A 23,641-nucleotide genomic window follows, 5' to 3' on the forward strand; every position below is an offset into this window, starting at 1 on the left:
ATATATATATATATATATATATATATATATATATATATATATATATATATATATATATATATATATATATATATATGTGTGTACAATTAACAATATGCATATATATACGTGTATATGTATGTATGTATATATATATACTAAGTTTAACAGTACAACAATCAGTGGACTTATCTATGTATATATATATACTAAAAAGATTACATTAATCTTAACATTATCAGTATGCCTTGTCATACAGAATCAAAACCTCTCACTATCAAATAATCAAGGAAAACTAAATCTTAATCACCTTGAAAGAGAAAAAGACAGATCTACTAAAAGAATATGAAAGAATACAACACGAAATGGACAATGGTTTGCACAATCTCAAAAATAGGCTTCCGAATTGATGTCACAGCACTAAGAATATCTAAAAACGTATGTCAGATTACAATTTTTTTTCAGTTGACCGATCTCTTTAAGAGGGACTACATCAGACTCATGTTCTCATGCATTACATGCCCTCAGAAGAAGCACAAAGAAACTAAAGCAGCAGAGTGCAAACAAAGAGTAGCTTCAAGACCATTGAGTCAAATAGCAGCAGAAAAACTAGCCAATGATGTCCTCCTCATCTTCAAAGTTCAAATTCAATGTCTGCAACTTAAAGCCTGAACCCTGTATCATCTCAACCAAGTTGGAAGCCACCCCAGTAGCCTGTACTGTTGTCTGTTTTGTCAGCTGCATAGAGAAGAATGGTATTATCCATTATGATCAACAATAGTGCATCTATCTCATAGATAAGAGAAACAGGAAACATTATAAGGATTGTCAACCCCGACTTGGTGGTTTCCTTCATCCTTGACACAGCCAACGAAAATGAATTCTCTTGTGATACATCTTAGTATCATCACAAAAATGAGCAACATACGCTTGATAGGTTACATGGATATGTCAAATCTAACTCAACACAACAGAACACAAAAAGAGCAGAATATCCACCAGAGGTGCTTTTATATGGCGACCAAAGAATCAATTAATGCACTTACGAGGAACCCTTGCCGAAGTGAGGAAAACCCCGGGTGGGGCCCCACGACCACCCTGCCTTACGTGGCCCACCTCTGCAAGACCAGTTATATCAAATGAGACTCCTCAGCAGGCTCTTTGTACAATCAAGAATGCCAGAAGTTGCCATATTGCAACCAAAATTTTCACTCCCTGTTTCGGTCAAAGAAATTCAAGTTGTGTAGATCAAATGTCTATTTTTTCCCCTTTTTTTATAGGCAGATCATGCTCAGTGGAAACTAACAGATCTGTCAACTTTATGTTATACCTAGAAAACAGCTTCCTGATATCTAAGATGGTTTTGACTGGCTCTTCAAGAAGCTTGGAAGGCTTGCCATCAGGCTGTGCAGCGAGTTAATCTGCTGGAGAATGGTTCAGGCTCATTTATTTAGTAAATGAGCTGAGCTCGAGCTTTATTGCAAGCTCATGTACTTAAATGAGCCCAATATCAACATAAGCTTGAGATTGTTAAAAGCCCGTTTAATCTTGAATAAGCGCTTCAATTAATATATGAACAATATAATTTTATATTTTGACCCAAATAAGGTCATTGCAGTGGTTATTGGGTTATATTTTGAAAAGGAAAATGACAAGATTTGCACTGCACTCTTTTCACAAAGTTACAGAAAGCAATGATGTTTCCTCTTTAGTTACTATAAAGGTTCATCTCGAGCAGCTCCTCTGGACTCCTACCTGCCATCTCCCACCATTTAAGACCGATGTTTGTTACATATCATCACAATTAATTCAATTATCATAACTAGAAACTTGTAATAGCTATACTACAACCTTCACAGTATTTGCATAAATAGTTGTAGATATTGAAGATAACATAACCAGAACCTTTTTCTGTTTTATTTCTTTTTTCTTTATCTTTTAATGAAAGACATGAGTAGACAGGCACCATACCTCAACAGTTGTAATCCCATCAAGGACACCAACTTTAAGATCACTAACACCTTCTGCTTCCTGAATTCAATTACATAAGTAGAATTAGACAGTGATTCTAGTCCTGCTAGACTGAAAAACACAAATTCAAGTATGAATTGGAACAGCCTAATGCAGCGTCCAGGGCTAAGCAGCAGCAATCACCACCAGTCATTTGCACTGGATTTGCCCACATTTCTCAATCATGCAGACACATTAGCAAACAGTAGTGCTGATTGCTTCAAAGCACAAAGTAGACACATGTGGGATGTAATTTGCATCTAGCACCATCTTTGACAAAGGCATCGTAAGGCAAGTCTATTTGCAATGGCCGAATGAGATACCAACTGACTTGCAGACACCGTATCCAAGAGAGATTCAATTTGGACTCAGCCTGAGTCCAGCAACTCCTTCATCCCAAACCAAAAATCCTCCGTTAAGCAACTATGATGCTACTCTTGTCAACAAAGGGACCAAAAAAGTAACTTCCCAATTCAGGAATCACTTCAGGTTGATCAGCAAGTTCAGCAACCAACTCACCAGGGAACTGGACATAAAATGCAATAATGCAAGCTAAGACCGAGGTGCATCGCAGAGTCGATGAAGCATTTGAGAGAGACCCAACTTAGAATTGACCTCGAATCCCACATTGTATCACATTAGACCTTGATTGAGGTCTAAAAACCTCACAACTAAGATCCCAATTTTGCTGGCTAGTCACCCAGAAAAAGCCTCAATGGCTCACGACAACACCTTCATATACCAACTTGTGCAACTGACACTGAACCGCAGAAGCGGGCACCATCCACAATGGAGTAAACTACACCACATTAGGCAAATCCACGAATCAACGCGGAGTTCCATGAGAGAATGAGAAATCTAATTCACGCCTAAAGATGTCATCATACTGTAAACCAAAGGAAAAGGATAGAAAATCAGACCTCCAGAACCTTTCTCACTGCAAGGATTGCAGAATCGTCCATCATTCCCTCCGCCTTCAAAGTCATAGAACGAAAATAGATCAATAAAAACGCCTAAATTCCAAAGAAACATACACTAAAGAGAATGTAGTTAATTTTTTAATCGGAAATTTTGAGCATCCTAAAGAATCTTCATGGGTTCTCTTGCGGATAACACCAAAATTGAGGATGATGGTCAAATCATTATTCCAGCGGTTTGGGCAACCTAAAGAATTTTCACGAGTGTTCTTGGATATAATAACAGAATTGAGGATAATCGTGGTGACGATTCCAACAGCTCGCACGCACGCACGCCATCTTCATGGGATTTTCTTGGTGATAACAACAAATCGAGGATGTTGGTCATTATGATTCCGAGAGGTTCGAGCATCTTAAAGAACTTTCATTGGATTTTATTGGCGATGATAACAAAATGAGGATGATGGTCGTTATGATTCCTGACAGTTCACATACAGAGAGCGAGCGAGCGAGCGAGCGAGAGAGAGAGAGAGAGAGAGAGAGAGAGAGAGAGAGAGAGAGAGAGAGAGAGCACCTTGAAGAACATTGTGAGGACGTCGGATGGCGAGACCGGCACGGAAACAGGAGGCTGATCCTCTCCCCCTTCTGGATCCACGGCTTCCTCCCCAACGACCCTAACCCCGACTCCTCTCTGTGCTCTTCCCTTCGTCCATCTCTGCTTCATCAGGAGCCTCCCATCGGAGACATCACGACGAAGAACCGGCCTCGAAACAGAAGAAGAGAACCAGCAAGAAGAATAAGGGAGGGAAGGAGAGGCTCTTCGAGAAATCCTAGAAATCGAAAAGCAGGAAGACGATGGAAGGGAAGAGATCGCCGCCATTTCTCCTTCCTCCCCCTTATTTCTATTTTCGCTTGGTTTTTTTTTTGCCCGTTGCCTCGTTATTATCCGTTTCTTGCAGATCAGGGAGAAGAGTACCGAAGTGACACTACGAAAGTGATAAATATCCAGAATGCCACTGTTCCGACAAGCCCTTGTATGTTGGTAAAATATTAAATCAGCCCTTGATAACTGATAAGCCACCTGTATTCGGTAGTTTTTGAACTTACAGACTACCTGGTGTTGGGTGTGCACCCCCAACAAGCACTGTAGCTACAGTGGGTGCCACTAAGCGCCGCGTGACCCTCAATGGTGTGTACGGAGGAGCCATGCACCGCCGTACATCCTGTAGGCCGATGTACATACGGCTCTCCCTGCACCGAGCACCATGCAGCACTCAGTGGATACCCCGAAATAAGAAACCCGCATTTTTTACCATAGTAACGAGACATGGGCTGATGGGCATTGATCTGTTATGATTTTTTGGGGGGTTTATTAAGAAAAATCTATTAAATAAACTATACAAAATAAATAAACTGAATACATAAAATAAGAACAATAACAAAGTATGTAAGCATTCAAACTGTCAATGCATTGCCAGTAGAATTGATAAGACCATAAGATCATGATGTATTTGTTTTTAATATAGAAATAAATCCAATAAATGAAAATTAATAACAGTAACTATAATGCGGTTTTAACCCGTTGTTTTACCCCTTGACCATGCCCCAATAACCCCATCTATGTTTCTATTCAACACCAATTAAATGTGTCACACGTTAGGCACCGTAACTGCATCATTTTTTTTTTAGTTAGATGCTTATCTTAAATATTAGAAACCTAAAGATGGTAAATTTAATTTGTCAAACATTTGGCTCATATATGTGAATAATTTTATACGATTCTTGTAATTTGAGAAAAAACAGAGCAAATGCACAAGCATTGCCATCAGATTTGCAGCTGAATAAGAATTTTTTTCCATTTATTACTTGAAAAGAATCCTCATAATCGAATAACTAGTCGCATTGGCTGAGCCTGTCATAACTATGGCTGTCATCCCAGAAGCATAATACTTCAAGGCTAGAACCCTCATCATCCCCAAGGCACACAGGAATCGAACCTTGACCACCCATCTGACATCCAAAGCCCACCCCACTATGCCAACCTCCTTGGGACCATTAGGAAGGCATTTATAAAACCTACTATATATGGTGTACCCAAAGTGTTGAACTTGGCACCAAGCTCCGCTTGTCTGGTAGGAGCAGCTAGTGCACGTCACCTTGTGTTGAGACGTTGCAGGTTCAAAACCCAATGGTATAGTTGTATAACTGGTAGGGGTCTGCCTAATCCCAGCTTGCCTTTGAAAAAAAAATGTTGAACTTGGGGACTAGCACATGAGGTTTACAGCTCATTCTCTTCTGCTTCATGCAAAAATTCCCACCTAGCACAAAAACCTAAGTTGAAGAGAGAATAGCAAATTATAGTTATCCAAAAACAAGGTTGACGCATCTTAAAAATAGCCCTCAGCCTCTATGTCACATGGATATACGGGGATACAGTAATCTTTATAAAGTTTTCAGTGTGACTTGTATATAAAGGTATACGGCACAGCAGTCAAAATGGAGTATCCGTGTGACAATGCTCAGCCTGTTAAGGGATGTCCAAACCATAGCGGTGGTTTCTCCATGCTAATTCAATCAAAAAAATTAGCATGTAAACCCTGTATTTAGTAAAAAATAAAAATCAATAATAATAATAATCTCTTAAATGACCTTGCTGCATTAAGCACATCATCAAACACACCCCCATGTGTTTCTTAACCTAGTTAAGGATTGATAGTGTCAAGGGAGTAATGTTAATTTGCTTCTGCATGCATACAATCTTTTCAACCCCCATGTGTTTCTTAACCTAGTTAAGGATTGATAGTGTCAAGGGAGTAATGTTAATTTGCTTCTGCATGCATACAATCTTTTCAACCATGTCAGTTACCAACATCAAAGACAAGATGCCTGTTTCTTTTTGTGTGTCTGTGCGCATGTGCATGCATGCGTGTGTGCGTGCACTTGAGTAGATGACAATACAATCGCTTCACACTTTCTGGAATCCAGCTTCAAAACTATATTGAGCACTATTTGTCCAGCATACATGAGTACACAAACATGCGTATAGACAAACTTTTCACAGAAAATAACTGTTTTATCATTACTGCACTGTTGCTGATGCAGTTTTCTCCATTGCCCGCTGTCTTGCTCGGTCCATCTTTCGTTTGCGCCATTCCTCAAGGGCTGCAATCCAAGCACAAAAATCCAGAACTAAGTTTGTGATGCTGTTAGAAAGATCATCTGGTATGTTGCTGTACAATGATATAGACATTGTGATATCTAGAACCAGAAAGACAAAAAGCAGAACATGGCTGTTGCAAGGAGATTGTATATGCATGGATTATTACAATACAATCCTATGAGAATAACAAAGAGATGGCAGACACTATGTCAAATAGTCAGGTAGTGTAACAGATGAAAGAAAGCATCAAAGAAAATTGTTAGAGCATTTATATTTTGAGACAAACAAAGGTGTGCAATCAGTTACGATTTACTGAGAATCATTCACCATTGGTTTTTATTTCTAGAACGGATTCTGATTTTCTGCATGAGGTCATAATGAGGTTACACACTTACACTGACATGTTTCATAAAACCCCAAGAACCAAGAGAACCATAACAAGGGGCCCTGAGCCATGAAGTAAGAGGTAACAAACTCACAAAAATAAGATAATCGCAAACAAAAAAAAATGAAAAGAATGGGAAGAAGTTCACAGGCTAAAAGTAGCATTCCCACATAGCCTAGAAAGCACACAAGTAGAAAGAAACAATGAAGGAAAGCATGGGTGTTGCACAAATTAATACCATGCTAATGACAGCAAAGCATGACATAAGCATCAGAAATGAGAGAAAAAAAATTGAAGCCTCATGTCAACAAGACCCAATTGGTCTGCCTTCCGAAAGTATGTTGAATAAGAAACAAGACAAGATAGGATCATTTGAGTGCGAAAAAAATGGACTAAAATGAACAGATCCAGAGGCTAATAGTGTTGACTGCACATGACAAAAAAGATGTTTGATGTTTCCTTATTTGCACAAGATCAATTTTGCAAAAAAAGTCCACTCGTTTCTATTTATACTCTAGAAAATGTCACAGAATATAGAGATTCAAGTCTATGTCAACCAATGAATGTAAATAAAACGAACAATGCCTGATTAAGAAAAGGTGGGAATGGGAATAACAGGAACTCAGACTGAGTACTTGAGAAGTAAACTATTAGCAGAAAGACGAGAGATCATACTTAAAAGTGCAAAAACAGATTACAGCAGAATACCTAGAACTAGAAGTCTATAACTAATAAATGTCCATAGAGTAATATTCACAAATGCTGCAAGAAACTGTTGTTTCAAATTTTCAGGCAAGATTAACACCACATAAACACATAGGCACTTGGTTGTCCATTGTCACATCCTATCCCATTCGCAGTTTGTTCTCCCACTCAACTTCACACAGAGGAACTCCTTCCACACTCCCCCACTTTCATCCTCTTCTTGCTGACACTGTTGGAGATTCTGTCTCTTCTCAACTAGGCACATATTCTACATATTTCAAGTCATATCTACAACAAATCAGCAATAAATAACACTTACTGATTTGACAATACATCTGTCCAGCTAAATTACATGGCTAATTCCAAAGGTCCCTGAGGGCCTTGTCAGCTGATATATCAATGCATGGAAGAGTACCTCACCTCCTTTTGGTAAAGCAATCGATCATTTGTGCCAAGAGTTCCTTACCTGAATATGAACTGGGCTTGCTACCACCAAAGTTCTTGACAGTACCAGACATAAAGAATGTTCCTCTAAGTGGAAAACTGAAAATGAGAACCTTGGACATAAGGTAACTATACATGGCCTCACATTTGAGCACGCTTCTCGTGAACTTGGTCATGAACCAACTTCCTATACTCAAGACTCCCAACATAACCAGAAAAATACAAGAACAATTCTGGAAATTTCTATGGCAGGATATACAAGAATAAATGTGGAATCTCTCTCTCTCTCTCTCTCTCTCTCTCTCTCTCTCTCTCTCTCTCTCTCTCTCTCTCTATATATATATATATATATATATATATATATATATATATATATATACACACGCTGACAGATGTACTTGGTAAAAGTGAACAAGATTACCTCTAAATAATGTTTACACTTAAATGGTTGTCACTTGTCAGAAACATATGCTGTCACTTACTACTATGCGAAATTTGTGGCCTTATTTGGTGAAATATAAATCAAGTAAGGATATTGCAGCTGGGTTCTTGATTTGGATACAAAGATCCAAACCAATATCATGATTGTTGTGCCTGCCTATCACCCTAGAGTGAACTCGTGACTCAGCCAGTGGATATTGGAACACAGTTCACAAGCACCAATGTGCGCATGCACGCACATGCACAAATTATTCCTATTGATTTACTTGCTCCTACTCATTATCAGTTGGATCAGGGATATTTCAAGCAAGGAATATATTGAAGAGTTATCGAAAATCTGAGATTATCAGAATCTTGGTCTAAATTTCCCTATAAACTAGCTTTTTGTGTTTACATCAATGATAATCCAGCAAAAGGTGGATTGTTTAAATCTGGTTCAATGGACAGAGATGGAATTGCTGTTGGGTTATTAGGACTCTATCTTTATAGATAGAGGGGCATGAACGCAGTTGCACTAATTTGTAGTATGAAAAGATTCCACATACAACAATAATGTTCTTTGTTTTTCTCATCTAGCTTTTCCTTTCTGATAAACAAGCTGGGAGATGGTACCAATGGGATTTCAACCTGACCCCTTAGTTATGGTAAGTGTGAACCACCTGTCCAGCCAACTAATTTGAACCCAAATTTTCTTCTCATGTATCAATCGTAATAAACAGCAGCACTAATTGGCCTACAACTTCTCTTGGATATACCTTCTCCTTCCAATTTGATCTAGATCAAATCTCTCAATAGTCAATTCTCAAATGCTTATAAAAGAATTCTCTTTCTTTTCTCTTTCATTTTATTTTTAGACAGAAAAAAGAATTTTGATAATAAATTTGCATGAATCTTTAAATTAAACAGGCAGAGGAAAGATAATATGAAACCAGAAACCATAACAAATTCCCAGAGGTCACTACCTTTTTTACTGTTTGCATCATTCAATGCTTGAAAGTCCTTTAGCCTTTTTGAAAGGTCAGTTGCAGAACTCTGTTTTTGCCCACTACTTTGCACTGAAATCACTGGTTCGGTATAAACTTCTTCTCGGATTTCCTTCAGCTGAACAAAAGAACAAACATAGCAGGCATCAAAAATTTAGAAATGAGCATAATAACCATGGAAAAAGTTACATCCAACAATTGAAGCGGTAAAAGAATAAGTGGCCCAAAGCATTATCTCAATACTGGCACACTTACCCTCTTGATTAGTTCCAAGGGCTCCATAGCACGACGTACTGCTTCAGACTCTGTCATGTGTGCAGCATTTAGCAATTCATTACTAAACATTTGGATGTAAATGGTTTCAGAGTGCCATGCTACTTATGCAGAGTTAAATAACGCAGGGTACATATGTAGCAAAAAAGAATGATACAACTCAAAAGAGAAAAGCAAGAGGCCAACTATAACAAGAGTATCTTGTTTAACCAATTAACAAGGATCAAGATAAGGATAGCCACACATGACACATCAATAGAAGTGCATCCTCCATACAAGTAACATCTACATAACACGATATGCTTTCAAATTAAAAAACTACGAAAGAAAAGGCCATCAAGTTATAGTAATAGGGGGGAGATGAAAATACAGAAATCATGAAACACCTCTAAAATAAGCAATGACACTTCATGGGTGAGAAGTAACAGTAGAGAAAATATTGCAGCATATCAAACAAGTGCTCCTGGGTTTTGACACCAAAACTGTGTCAAAAAAGGATAAAGTAAATCAGAAAGGAGATCAGTATCCACAAATAGAAGGCAGCGCCCTCTCTTTCTAAGAAAACATATGCAGTTTTAAAGCTTCCTCGAGTCTCCAATGGCTAATTGACACTGTTTTATATACTTTCATCTATAAAACAAAGGCTTCTTGGTTGTTAACTACATAACCAAAAGTATTTCAACTTATTGTACTTCCATTCGCGTCTGCTGTGGCAATCATCCACAGTGTGGGAAAATTGCCACCAGCACCATAAAAAGCTGGAGAAAAGCAAGAAAGAGGGAGAAAAGTAATTGAATCTCCTCATGATATACCATAAATACCTCCCACCAGATTCAGGTCCTCCTAATTATCCATATAAACGCAACCATCTCACAAAACTTTATATAGCTAAGATATATTCAATCCTATTCACTACACAAACTCCTTCCGATATCAACCAATATCCCCACGCAAAGAACAGTAGAAGCAGATAAAACAAAACAGGATTCACATAAAGAAACCAATGATCAATGAACTTAGAACCTCTCGACTAATCTTTATGTCTCTCATGAACAAGCTCTCTTAAACATAGGATTCACAGTTAAAAGCAGTCAATATCATCATTAGTTCCAACCTTAAACATCAATACTTCCAACTTATTCAAATAGAGCTAAAGTACTCGTAACATGGTGTTAATTACTTTAACTAATTCACAATGGTACTGCAATACCCGCCTTATTACCAAATGGGTTCACCAATTTATGCAATATCCAACAGAGCAATCAAAGAACCCATCAAATAGAAAGGAAAAAAACAAAGAAAACAGACTGAAATCAGAAACACCATAGTCCCCAAATCGGCACCAACTTACCCCAACTGCTCCGGCTCACCGCGAATCTTTGATTGGACGATCCGAAGAAAGCTTGAAGCAAAAGGATGGCGATCACGATGTTGAAGGAGCAGATAAGAACGGTAGCGTTCTTGTAAGAGAAGCGAATCCTCCATAGGAATGGATGGTGGTGGTGAGGCCCGTGGCTGGCTAAGCAGGGGAGCCACCTATCGGTCATGGTTTTTTTCCTGAGATAGTGGCTCGGATTTCTTCTCTCCCCGATTGGGTGGTGATCGTCACAATGAGTGGTGGCTTCCTATGGCAGCCATGAGACTGCAGAAACAGCAAAAGATATGAATGGCCCAACTGGGATTTAAGAGAGAGAGAGAGAGGATTTGGAGAAAAACGATGTTGGAGACGACGAGAGAGAGAGAGATGGTGCGGAAGTACGGAAGACTCAATCGTGCGGCACCAAAGCAGCAAAACAAAGCCAGGTTTTGTTGAGCTGAACCCGGGTCTAGTTGCCGATAACCACTCCCACATTGACCCATATGAGCACTAAACGTCTCGGACTCTAAAAAACGATTGAGGGAATCGAGCGATTCTGATCCGGGGCTGAATCGAATTGAATATGCCAACTTTCAATCACAAAAAGACACGTGTCTAAAAATAATTCAAAATATCTTAAAATTGTTTTTGACCATTTTTTTAGATCTATTTGAAAACATGCATATTCAGGTCAGTTTAGTATCGGTTTTTGCCCATATGATACGAATAGGCCCATTAGCAATGATACTGACAACATTGCTCTTCACAAAGGTACGGCTGTGATCAGTTTCGTATCGGTTTTTTTTTTTTAAGACAAGGCCACTGATTTTTTATTTTTTAATCAATAATTTTTTTTATATTTTAATATATAAAAAAGGTTGTTTTTGTATTTGAAATATACTGTTGAAGACTTTAAAATGGTGTAGCTCACCCCCATCCAACCGATTAAACGGGGAAGACATTCAACTGCCACATCTGGTGTGTGGTTGTTGCTGTTTGGATTTGGTTGGTTGTGTTATGGTGGGGTTGGTCTTGACTGAGTAGTTGACGGTGATGGTGGTTGGTCGACAACTGGCTGACCTGGCCTGGAATTTGACAGGCTGGCCTACTCAGTAACCCGGCCTATCAATTTTGTATGTGTCAGGCCTAGGCTTGGTTTGGATTGGCTCACAGCTGACCCCATTAGGTTCATCCAATTAATTGAGTAGTGCTCAGTAAATGTACATGTAAGATAAGTCTTTGGTGCATATGCATATACAGTATCAATGGGTCGTCCGCGTGGCCAGCAAGGTGGTTACGAGGGTGTTGAGATCAAGGCACCAGATCAAACCCTTTTGGCGCACGGGTGTTTACATAGCTTTTAAAGGTGGGCCACATAAGGCAGGATGGTCATGGAGCCCCACCCCTGCTTCGGCCAAATAAAAAGAAAAAAGAAACGAGCTATATCTTATTGTTAATGTTTTTTTTCAAGTAAATTTAATCATACAAATATGAAGAGAGTTGCATGTAAATCGTTCCGAGTTCAATGAATGCACGTAAAAGATGAGTGAGTTAGCCCCGTTAAAAAAACGAAACAACCCAAATAATAAAGAAAAAGGGGACTGCCGTAACTTTATTCAAGCATGACCTTTCTCAAAAAAATAAACCAAAAGAACTTGTCAGAAGCAATGTTTGTCAGCATGGTGCGTATCGGCAGTATACTCCTGAATCGGTTATTTTTAATAAATATAAAAAATACTAAAAATTATTTTTTAGTATTGTTAATATTATTTTAAATTTTTTAACACGTCTTATATTGTTTTTTGGTCAATACAGAATTATTCACTTGAGTATCGGTATCGGCAGATACAGCTGAATCGTTTGGCCAAACGATTCAGGACCGACACCGATACTGACAACATTGACTCAGAAGTATTGTGGAGCAATGAAGTGACACCGCTAAACTTCACCATTGTTGCAACACCATAGCTTTCTTGTGCCTAGTGTCCCGCTTAGCCCTTAGCATCCGCCATTACTGAAAACTTCAGTTTTGTGATGCACAGGCCTTTTGTTAGCTTAGCTCATTGTGACAGGGAAATGAAGTTGTAGCTATTTAAGAAGCTATTTTTTAAAAAAGAAAATGCCTGTACTCTGCAGAAAAATGATGTATTTTAAAAAAAATGCATCGATTTATTAAGTTCTTTGAATGAACAATAAAGCAGGTTTTCAATATTTTTTTGATGTTTTTACTCCTTTCATGTACAATTTTTTTATTTTTGCTCACTACAAGAAAAATGTTATTTAGCGACGAAAATAATCCGTTACAAAGTTGCGACGGATTAACAAGAGAAAACTATCCGTCCCTAAAATTGGAATTAGTTGCAGAATTTGTGATGAAAAAATTTCATCGCAAAGGCCGTCGCAAATTTGCGATGGCGTTTGCGATGGAATTTGGCCATCGCTAATCCATCGCTAAATTTTTCGTAAAACCCTAATGTGAGGCCTCTTTCTTTTCCCTTTTTGTTTCATTCATCCCTTTCTCTTGCCTCATTGCTCGCCCTCCCTTCTCCCCCTTTCGGCGATCGCCTCCCTCTCTGGCAACCTCCTCCCTTCCCTTCTCCCCCTTCTGGCGATTGCCTCCCTCTCCGGCCACACTGACTGATGCTCATCCCCTCCCAAGTACACTATTTCCCCTCTTCTCTTCTTCTTCTTCTGTTGCCGGAAGGCCGACGGGATGTCATCGGGCCCCTGCTGCGTGTGACACCCCAAACCCCGAACTTGGAAAAGCCTTTGGTTTTTTAGCAACTTTTTTTTTTTGAGATGGTTTTAACTCAAACAACGGAAATACAAAAAAAAATGGTAAGCAAAGGCCGCAAGTCTGAGCGGGCCACAGTAAGTGATACATACCAAAGTCAAAGTCCAAATATATACAATGTCATAATATTCCAAAATTACAAAATAAGATATTATACAACAATTTTAACAGTCTCTCAAAACGAAAGGAAAACTTCCCTCAAACCTAAAAAAAAAAGAAGCCAGGATCTGCAGACTAAGTGTGGGTCTCAAGCCTCCAACTGTGTGTCGTCGCATCGCAGCTGAACCTATACGTCACTTGTATCCCCATAAAATAGGGTCAGAACTCTTGCGAGTTGGTGAGATAAAGCATTCATACAATATCATTTTAAAGAAAAAGTATACACCATGGAAACATGTATAATAACAAGTATATGTATATGTGTCAGGTAAGTGTACGTGCTACAAGTCTAGGCAACAATGAAAGTAGCAGGTGCAACAGGCTGCAACAACAAGCAATTAACTAAGCAAAGCAGTTACTGAACGAGCAACTAAGGAACAACGAGTAAGACAAGTACAAGAACAATACTAACGTAAGCAAGCAAAGTAACTAACATAGTAAGTTAGATGTGATTGGTTAGTAATTATGTTCTTCTGATTACTCCTTCGGGTACGCAAAGAAACCTTGCATTCTGATACATGCACCCAGCGTCTGTTATTCAAATTCTAATGTGGTAACCGGGAAAGCTACAGACCGAGTAACTACATGCGGGGCAATGCACAACTGAGAGAAACCACGCATATATAAAGGATTGTAATCCGTACTACTGCAGTAGTGAAGGTACCTTAACAGGTAACCTCGACCTCCCTAACTCTGAGTGACTTGAGGTCAAGGATGTCTCAGCTCCTACAAACGTGTTGTAGTAACGATGTGTCACTCAGGGTTATACCATCCACCATCTCCAAGGTGAACCATTTTGTGAATGAGGTGCTGCGGTTTATCTTTCTTAAGCTAGTTTGACAAAGCATTCCTCCTCCTGAGGTACATATGCCTCGTGGTCCTCACGAGGTACACAAATGAGGACTTGACCTACCCATTCACGTGCTTGGCCTCACACGGCCACAGAAAGAGTACATCGCTGATAAAGGCGATACAACACCATTTTATTTTCATGTCTAGGGTATTGTAATATGTGAGCTCACTCACGAACATGGGACCTCCACCCAAAGACTCCAATAGAGTCATAAAATCTCAAGAGGTGTTTCATGCTAATACCCTTATGGTGTTCAAGTCTCAATCAATCATTATATCCACTGTGTAAGGTGCACTTTTGGATGTCTTGAGCACGAAACTAAGGTGTACAACTCGAGGTATATACTAAATAGTACAAGTGTCAAGATGTGTCAATGTGTACGCTATGGATACATATTCAATTTTAGTGTTGTCAGAGGTACTTCTGATAAATTGACTGTATCGCTCTGGATACATATCCGATTTTAGTAGTCTTAGATATTCTGAAAAGCGCAGACGCAGACCTCTAACTTTGTAGTTAAAGGTTTAGCCTGATTCAGTACACATTGTCCTTTAAAATCTCTGTCAAATATATTATTTTTGCATGCATTTGATCTTTCCCGAATCCAGAGTTGTCAGAGACACGTCTGATAAATCGACTATATCACTCTAGATACATATTTGATTTTAGTGTTCTTAAATGTTCTGGAAAACTCAAATGTAGACCTATAACTTTGTAGTTAAATGTTTGGCCTGATTCGGTACGAATTGTCCTTTAAAATCTCTGTCAAATATATTGTTTTTGCATGCATTGGATCTTTCCCGAATCCAGAGTTGTCAGAGATACCTCTGATAAATTGATTGTATCACTCTCGATACATGTCTAATTTTAGTGTTCTTAGACGTTTTTGAAAGCTCAGACGTATACCTCTAACTTTTTAGTTAAAGGTTTGACCTGATTTGGTGTGCATGGTCCCTTAAAATCTCTATCAATTATATTGTTTTTGCTTGCATTGGATCTTTCCCGAATCCAGAGTTATCAGAGGTACTTCTGATAAATTGACTGTATCACTCTGGATACATATCTGATTTTAGTGTTCTTAGACGTTCTGGAAAGCTCAGACATATACCTTTAACTTTATAGTTAAAGGTTTGGTCTGATTTGGTCTGCATGGTCCTCTAAAAGTTCTGCTAAAATGTCATTGTTGCATGCATTGGTTTTTCTTGAATCCAGAGTTATCAGAGACACCTCTGATAAACCGACTGTATCGCCTTGGATACAGGTCAAATTTCTATGTTCTTAGACATTTTGGAAAGCTAAGACATAGTCCTCCAACTTTGTAGTTGATGACTTATCCTGATTCAGTTCGCAGAGTCTTTCAAATCTGTTGTTAAAATATTGAATATTCAGATTTTTGTCAGTCCCTGTTTAGTCTAGAATGCTCTGAACAATATCCCGTATTTTTTAGATTTTTCCTTTCTTCCTCCTTGAAAATTTGATTGGTTTGATTCTATGGAAAGCTAAGAGACAACTCTACAACTTTTATGTTTAAGGTTAGGGCTGAATTTTTGTTTAAATATCTCAAAAATATCAATCTTTCTACTGTTATAGGAAGTCATGATTTTCTTTTAACTGGTTTTAAATCTCTCTCCTTTTGGAGTCGAGTTGGGTGCGGCCCAGCTGAGACACCAAGTCACTGGACTCAAATGGCCTAATTATGCTAGTTTATCATCTAATATAGTTGAATTGAGATTAGCCAACATGCAATATCATGCTCATATTGCTTTGAGTTATGTATGCTTATGCACTACATGAGAACAATGTGACATAAATGTTATAACACGAATGAATACTTCCACTTGCATATTATGTCACCAAACTTAAAGTAATTACATGAATTGTGTTGATAATTCAAGTGTCCTAGCATTTAATGAATATGTGATTGTGTTTCGTGTACATTTGCATTGATCACACGATTCACCTTTGGCACTTGATTTGTCTCGTAAGTATAAAGGGGACTCGAGGCACCACTTTCTACTTCAATGTTGATGGGTAGGACACCACTTAAACAGAGACGGCTTCAAGGTTCCCGAAGCTCCTTCTTTCGCATATGGCAGATGTGAGACTGAGCGAGCCGAATCTTGAATAGGATGCTCTTGCCTTTCCGGTAGAACAGGTAGGAAGGCAAGAATGGCTAGGAAGCACTAGCTCCCTCATCTGATCCCATTGTAAGGGTGCATTTGTCAGTGAGATTTTATGGAATGCTAAAAACTCTATGGAGAATTAGTGTGGGGAATGGACCCACCTTGTGAGTTGAGCTCACTTATGTCAAAAATGCGCAGTTACCCGTACTTTCTTTCTTATGAATGTCTCATGCGATATAATTCTAGAGAGGTCTTCATTTGGTTAGATAATTAATGAAATATTCATTGTTGAATGCTAATGTCAATCATGTTAGTTAATTGATCATTATCGTATTTTTATCTTTGATCATAATACTAGAGTTGTATCTTTCTTTCTCACTTGCTAGATATTTGATGTTACTGCCTAAGTATGTTAGTGGTTGACATTGTTGTTTATTTCTTGTCATTATTCTATACTTATTGCAGTTACACTTATTTAATCACTTCAATTATGTTAATTGTCTCACCATGATGCACTTATATGTTCACTTGTACATATGCATTGGTTGCGATATTTTACATGTTCTGTCATGATAAATTCATTTGTGCTATTGCTCTGGTTAATTATGTTATTTGATGCATATCATGTTATAAATGTTATGATTTGCGCAAATGGATTATCGTGGTTGATTTATCACCAGCTCGCAAGAGTACTGACCTCGTTTTATAAGGATACATGTAGTGTTTTCTCAATGTGCGATGGAGCTCGATGTGCGGCGGAGGACTGAACCCACACTCTAAAACATTGAAGATCTTGGCAGTTGTCTTTTGTAAAGGGAAATGTTGTATCATTTTATAAACTATGATAATTAAAATGTTTCTTTTTTGTTGTTTTCTCTATAACCCTCCCAGAGTTTCCACTTGTTTTTCTCTTTTTGGTTTTTCCGCTTTGCGCAATGTATTTAAAAAAAAAAAGAGTTTACCCTAAAAATCTAAAGAATTTTCTAAGTTGGGATTCTGGGGCGTTACAAGACATGCACAGCCTGTGTAAGGTGTCTGTCCCATTCTTGCTGGACAGCAAGCGCACGGGGCATCAAATGCCCAACTTGCTCCACTTCTTTTTTTCTTTTTCTTTTTTTTGCTTTGTAGGTTGGCAACAAAGGAGAAGGGGTTGCAGCCGGTTGGCTGAGCTCCTAAGGGGGAGCTCAACCAGGTATGGTCCAAGTGGAACCAGGCACAACTGGGCTCACCCACACCCTGGTCTGAACCCAGGGCGGTTCGGACTAGGTGGTTGCCACAAAGGGGGAGCCGGCTGGAAGTGTTTCAGCAGGTTGATGCCAAGACCATAGGGTCTGGTCCTTCGGACCAGACCTTACTTGGTTTGAAAGAACCGAGGTCTGAGCCTAACAAGGCTCAGACCGTGGGCTGCTAGCCGGGTGCAGCTCAGCCGAAGGGTTGCAAACAAGCTAGCTAGGCCACCCAGGTGCAACTAGCACCCGGTTGCAGCGCCAAGGAGAGTGCATAGCCCTGACAAGGCTCACGGGTTGCAGCATCACTCCAACAAGGTCTGGTTAGGGAGGACCCTGGTCTGAACCAACAGGGTTCAGACCAGGTGTTTCAGGCTGTAGCCTGGTCCAGAGGTCGAAGCCAAGGCCAGCAAGGTCACCCGGGTGCACTAGCACCTCGCTACCTACTGGCGCACCCAGGTGGGTGCACGGCTGGGGCATTGCCCAGGTGGGCTGAGCTGAGCCACATGGTATGGTCCCTATGGGACCAGACCTGACTGGGTCAAAGGGTGTGTGTGTGTGTGTGTGCCCCAAGTCTAAACCAAGGGGGTTCGGACCAGGGTTGCAAGCCACGGCCTGCACCCAAAGTGTGTGCCAAGTTCAAAGCCTGGGTGCAGCCTACACCCGGTTGCTTGCCTAAGTGGGGCAACCAAAGGTGGTGCCCCAACCGAGTTCCTGATCGGTTAGGGACACCCTGGCAAGTCTGAACCCAGGGTGGTTCAGACCAGCCAGGCTGATCAAGAGAAGGAGTCACAGCAAACCCCTGAACTGGGGTGCTGCGGTGGTTCGGTCAAGGGCGCAACAAGAAGTGAGACACGAGGGGGCCCGAACTGACCAAACCTTGGTCGGTTTGGGTCCTTGCTGCAGCAAGTGCAGTAGCTGCAGCAGGGTCAAGATGACCCAAACAAAAAAGAATGAGGCCTAGGCTATCTGCAAGGGAGCCCAGCTCGACCATGCAAACTTCCAACCAGAACACTTCCATAATGCAAAAATTTGGGCAACAACCAACCAACAAGGAAAATCACGAAAGGAAAAGAATTTACAAGAAGCATTTCTAAATGAAATGAAAGCACATTTATGGTTTCTAAACCACCACAAAACCACTTGCATACATCAAATGTAAGTCAGTTTTGTGCTTCATAGCATGAACCGAATGCTATGCCTTTGAAAATGATAGTGCAAGGATAGAAATCTCGCTTTGGGGTTTCGTTGAGGTAGGAGAATGTGTGACCTTCTTGTGCTTAGGATGGGGTTCCACCATACACTCACACACACTCTCACACTTAGGGAAATTCGGTGAGGGGAAATGGAGAGGAGTGGAAGAGAGAAAGAGTAGAGAAGGAGAGAAGAGAAAAAGAGTAACTTTTCTCTCTCCTCCCCCTTCTCACACCTCTTATAGAGTAGAGAGAGATGGAGGGCTGAGGATTGGAGGGTGAGATGGAGGGCTCTCTAATCTCACCCCCCCCCCCCCCTAAAACCCTCCTCCTAGTAGACCCTTGAAAGACCCCTCCTAAATGATAACAACTCCCCTTACAAGAGTACCAACTACTCCTTTTAAAGGTACCAACCACTCCCCTATAAATCCTCCTTGATTTAGGGGTTGGTCGTCTCTTACTTTGACTTTCTTCTTTTACTTTTTTTTTTCAATCCATATTAATTTAGCATGGGCTGCACCCTAGAGTTCGCCCAAAACCTCTGAAAAATCATTGGCTCATGCCAACTACTTTTTTAAAATTCCTAAAACCAACCTCCTTTTCAAAAATTTTGAAAACCTTCCATTATTTTTTCAAAATTCCAATTTGGATCTTTTCAAAAACCTTATTATTTTTTTCATTTTAAAGTTAGGTTTTAAATATTTGAATGCAGCATTTCTAACTTATATTTTATAAAATTAAACTTAAGTTTTAAATTTATTTCTTCAGTTTCTAACATTATTAAAACATTTAAAGAAAGGAAAACTCTTTTAATAAAAATCAATTCTCAAAAGATTTCAAGGATTTTAAATCAATTGAATATATATATATATATATATATATATATATATATATATATATATATATATATATCCATTTGCTTTATGTTTACACACTAGTATATATATGTGTGTGTGTGTGTATATATATATATATATATTTATAAATATATGTATATATAAATATATATATGGGTACGCACACACACATATATACCTATACGTATATATATACACACATGTACGTGTACAAAGGCTCATATATGAAATATGAAATATGAAATTTCCATTACAATTTGAATATTTTTCTCAAAAAAATTACGGATCTTACACACCTCTCCCTTCTCCTCCTCTCCCCCGTCTTCTAGTTCTTTTCCCCCTCTTCCCTCTCTCTATTGTCTCGACGGGAGGGTGGCAGGAGGCCGATGGCCCCTGTCGTGCCCTCCCTCTTCCTCCCTTTTTTTTGTTGGCTCACCGGGAGGCCAGAAGGAGGCCCACGACCCCTGTCGCACCCTCCCTCACTCCCCTATCTCTTTGGGCTCGTCGGGAGGTCGGCAAGAGGTTGATGCCCCCTGTTGCGCATTGCCTCTCCCTCTGTTATGTCGTTGGGAGGTCGGTAGGAGGCTGACGGCCCCCTATTGTGCCCTCCTGCTCCCTTTGTTATGTCGCTGGGAGGACGGCAGGAGGCTCACAACCCCTGTTGTGCCCTCTCAGTCCCTTTGTGCCCGTCGGAGGGCCGGCAGGTGGCCAACGCCCCACACCCTTGTCATCTCCCTCTCTCTATTGTGGTTTGTCGAATAACCAGCAAGGGGGCGGTGGCCCCTGCGACACCCTCCTCCTTCTGTTGGTTATCGGAGAGTCGATGAGAGGTCGATAATCCCTATCACTATGTGCAGGAAAGGTCTGGCAGGTGGGCCCTGTGTCGCCCCTCTCCCTCTCCTTTGGGCCCTCCCTGCTCTCCTCTCTCTCTCTTTCTCTGTTCAGATGGGGTCAGATTTGACTAGGTAGCCAACCCCACCTCCCTCTCGGTCGAGGTTGGGGTCGGGCTCAGCCTGGCAACTGACCCACGTCGGTGACCTTGTCATCCTCCTGTTCCAGTAGCCTCACTCTGCAGCCGACCCATGTTCGTATATAAATGTGTTTTGCAAGTGCGTAGTTGAGCTAATTGTGTGATACTTAATGCTAAGCATCACATGCGGCTAAAAATGCAATGCAAAAAGAAATAAGAAAAAATGCAAAGGCAATAGCATGCAAATCGAATAAATACCCGTGGTGAGTAAGTGATACAAGCACATCACATGTTATTTATTTTCTTGGATGCAACACTTTTTTGTTTACACACTCACTTAGTTTTGGATATCTATGACTGCTTTGATAGAGTTCGGAGATCATGCTGAGCATGATTTTAATGTATGAAAATAGAAATGCTCTTATTTTTTGAGTTCGAATTTCATGCTAGTCATGGTAGTGGTTAAAAAGATATTGGAGTGTGTTTGTTGCAGGTACATGTTTGACATTATTTTGATATGAATAATTTGAATATATTGCAATGCTTGATGTGATTATATACATGCTTGCATGAAGTTATTTTCAATTTGATTATGTCTTCCATGTGAAATTGTATCATAAAAATATGCTTCAAATGAATGTATCATGTTATGAATGAGTTTGCACACAAAAATGAATGATAAGTTATCAATGCTTCAAACATGCTTCAAATGAATGGTTTTGCACATGAAAATATTAAATTATCAATGCATGCATTATAGTTCTTATGATTGAATGACATTATATATATATATATATGTGTGTGTGTGTATATGTGTGTGTGTGTGTGTGATATATATAATCAAATCATTACATCCACCATATATGCATGATAAATTAGATATTTTTTTCATCATAGCATTCTTATGATTCTCTTTTAACTGGTTAGGATAGTATCTGTAACATCCATCGCCCAAAATGTTTGCAAATCGTGAATGGATGTGTCGTAGGATAGTTGACAATGAGGTATCGCATGAATATGTGGATGGTGTTGACAGATTTATTGAATTTGCAATGACAAGTGTCAGTATAGTGGATCCCACAAGTCGGATCAGATGCTCCTGCACAATGTGTAAGGACAATCGATTTATAGAACCTCATGGCGTTAGACATCACCTATATAAGATGGGTTTTGTGAGTGATTATCAGAATTGAATGCTTCATAGTGAAGAATTTTAGAATGATTTTGACGTACGGGTGGATGTGATGCACGATAATTCATATGTAGATTAGATATTTGATGTTGTAGGACCAGAACTGGGTTCTGCTATGTGTCTTAGTGGTATACCAACTGGGGTAGAGGAAGAAGTAGCAAACGATGCAGCTAGTAGATTTTATGATTTACTTAGAGATGCTCATGAGCCACTTTGGAATGGTTGCGAGAGTCACACTATCTTGTTTGCAGTTTTTGAACTAATGAATTTGAAGTTCGAGTATAATTTGAGCCAATCATGTTTTGATTGTCTGGGCTCTATTGTAATGAGTATATTGCCCAAAGATGAGAAATTGCCACAAAATTTCTATCGTGCGAAGGTTATGGTCAGCGCTTTAGGTATAAGGTATCAAAAGATAGATGTTTGTCCAAATCACTGCATGTTATTTTTCAAAGATCAAGAAAATAGCAGATCATGTTCGTCTTATGGGCACCCTCGATTCAAGCCAAAGACAAGAGGCAATGGTAGCATGAGGTCAAAAGAAATGTCATACAAGTCGTTCCGCTACTTCTCTCTCACCCCTAGATTGCAACAATTGTATATGTTTCCAAGGATAACTAAACACATGAGATGGCATGCAAATAAAGTTTGACATGATGAAGACAAGATCACGCATCCTGTTGACGCGGAAGCTTGAAAGCATTTTGATTGTACTCATGAGACCTTCGCAATGGAAGTGAGAAATGTTAGGTTAGGTTTATGTACAGATGAATTTAATCCATTTGGGGGTAGATCAACTACATACTCATGTTAGGCCAGTATTTGTCACCTCATACAATCTTCCTTCAAGCTTGTGTATGAAGCGTCAAAATCTTTTCTTGTCTCTATTGATCCCTGGTCTGACCTCTCGAGGCCAAAATCTTGATGTATACTTAAGGTCATTGATTGATGAACTAAAAATATTGTGGGATGACGATGTTCTCATGTACGATGCCCACAAAAGATAAAACTTCAATATGAAGGTTGTTGTTCTATGGACAATCAGTGACTTTCCTGCATATGGTATATTATCTGGTTGAAGCACACATCGGAGGTTGGCATGTCCGTACTGCATGGAGGATACAAAATCTTTTAGATTGACGCATGAAAAGAAGTTGTGCGGGTATGATTATCATCGTCGATTTCTACCCAGCGACCATCCGTTTCTACGATAAAGGAATGTGTTCCGAGCAGGCACAACTGAAATGGAAGGTCCACCTACAAGGTTGTCTGGCATAGAGATTTTAAGTCGATTGCGATACTTTCCATATGGACTGACAGATGCCCGTAGTCCAACGCCCTACCTTGGATTTGGGAAGAATCATAATTGGATAAAGAAATCTATATTTTGGGAACTACTATATTGGTCGACCTCATTGATACAATATAATTTGATGTGATGCATGCAGAGAAAAATGTGTTTGATAACGTGTTCAATACGATAATGAATGTCAAAGAGAAAATGAAGGATAATCTGAAGGCCCGTATGGATTTAAAAGTAATATGTAAAAGAGCAGAATTGGAACTCAAAGATCACAATGGCAAAGTACTGAAACCAAAGGCAAGGTACGTGCTTGGACT

At 39.6% G+C, this 23,641-nt stretch overlaps 2 protein-coding genes across 3 annotated transcripts; both read right to left on the reverse strand.

Annotated features, from left to right (window-relative positions):
• Window positions 1-355: 355 nt before the first annotated feature.
• LOC149845491 (uncharacterized) lies at window positions 356-3,814 on the reverse strand. 2 transcript variants are annotated; one of them, XR_016430195.1, is made up of 5 exons: window positions 3,481-3,814; window positions 2,910-2,963; window positions 1,951-2,010; window positions 1,026-1,097; window positions 356-717 (listed from the first exon to the last, which is right to left on the reverse strand). XR_016430195.1 is itself a non-coding variant. In XM_089995783.1 (4 exons), exons 1-4 carry the CDS (start codon window positions 3,784-3,786, stop codon window positions 589-591), a joined length of 549 nt encoding a protein of 182 aa, XP_089851909.1. In that variant the 5' UTR covers window positions 3,787-3,814; the 3' UTR covers window positions 356-588. The 2 variants fall into 2 exon arrangements, 1 of the variants encoding a protein (XP_089851909.1); XM_089995783.1 differs by lacking the exon at window positions 1,026-1,097.
• Window positions 3,815-5,877: 2,063 nt separating this feature from the next.
• Window positions 5,878-11,034, reverse strand: LOC149845492 (uncharacterized). The gene is made up of 4 exons (XM_089997652.1): window positions 10,649-11,034; window positions 9,280-9,329; window positions 9,004-9,142; window positions 5,878-6,068 (listed from the first exon to the last, which is right to left on the reverse strand). Exons 1-4 carry the CDS (start codon window positions 10,842-10,844, stop codon window positions 5,986-5,988), a joined length of 468 nt encoding a protein of 155 aa, XP_089853778.1. The 5' UTR covers window positions 10,845-11,034; the 3' UTR covers window positions 5,878-5,985.
• Between the last annotated feature and the right edge of the window lie 12,607 nt (window positions 11,035-23,641).

The sequence above is a fragment of the Nuphar pumila genome, chromosome 2, assembly GCF_984573655.1.
Source record: "Nuphar pumila chromosome 2, dmNupPumi1.hap1.1, whole genome shotgun sequence".
NCBI classification, from domain to species: Eukaryota; Viridiplantae; Streptophyta; class Magnoliopsida; order Nymphaeales; family Nymphaeaceae; genus Nuphar; species Nuphar pumila.

What these genes read in the sequence shown, in the direction of transcription:
- LOC149845491 (XM_089995783.1), bottom strand. Translation starts at nt 3,786, where the DNA reads ATGGCGGCGATCTCTTCCCTTCCATCGTCTTCCTGCTTTTCGATTTCT. An exon ending in CAGTGAGAAAGGTTCTGGAG is followed by an intron (nt 2,011 to 2,909) that starts GTCTGATTTTCT and finishes AATTGAATTCAG; the next exon opens with GAAGCAGAAGGTGTTAGTGA. An exon ending in ATGGGATTACAACTGTTGAG is followed by an intron (nt 718 to 1,950) that starts GTATGGTGCCTG and finishes TTCTCTATGCAG; the next exon opens with CTGACAAAACAGACAACAGT.
- LOC149845492 (XM_089997652.1), bottom strand. Translation starts at nt 10,844, where the DNA reads ATGACCGATAGGTGGCTCCCCTGCTTAGCCAGCCACGGGCCTCACCAC. An exon ending in GGTGAGCCGGAGCAGTTGGG is followed by an intron (nt 9,330 to 10,648) that starts GTAAGTTGGTGC and finishes CACACATGACAG; the next exon opens with AGTCTGAAGCAGTACGTCGT. An exon ending in CCTTGGAACTAATCAAGAGG is followed by an intron (nt 9,143 to 9,279) that starts GTAAGTGTGCCA and finishes TCTTTTGTTCAG; the next exon opens with CTGAAGGAAATCCGAGAAGA.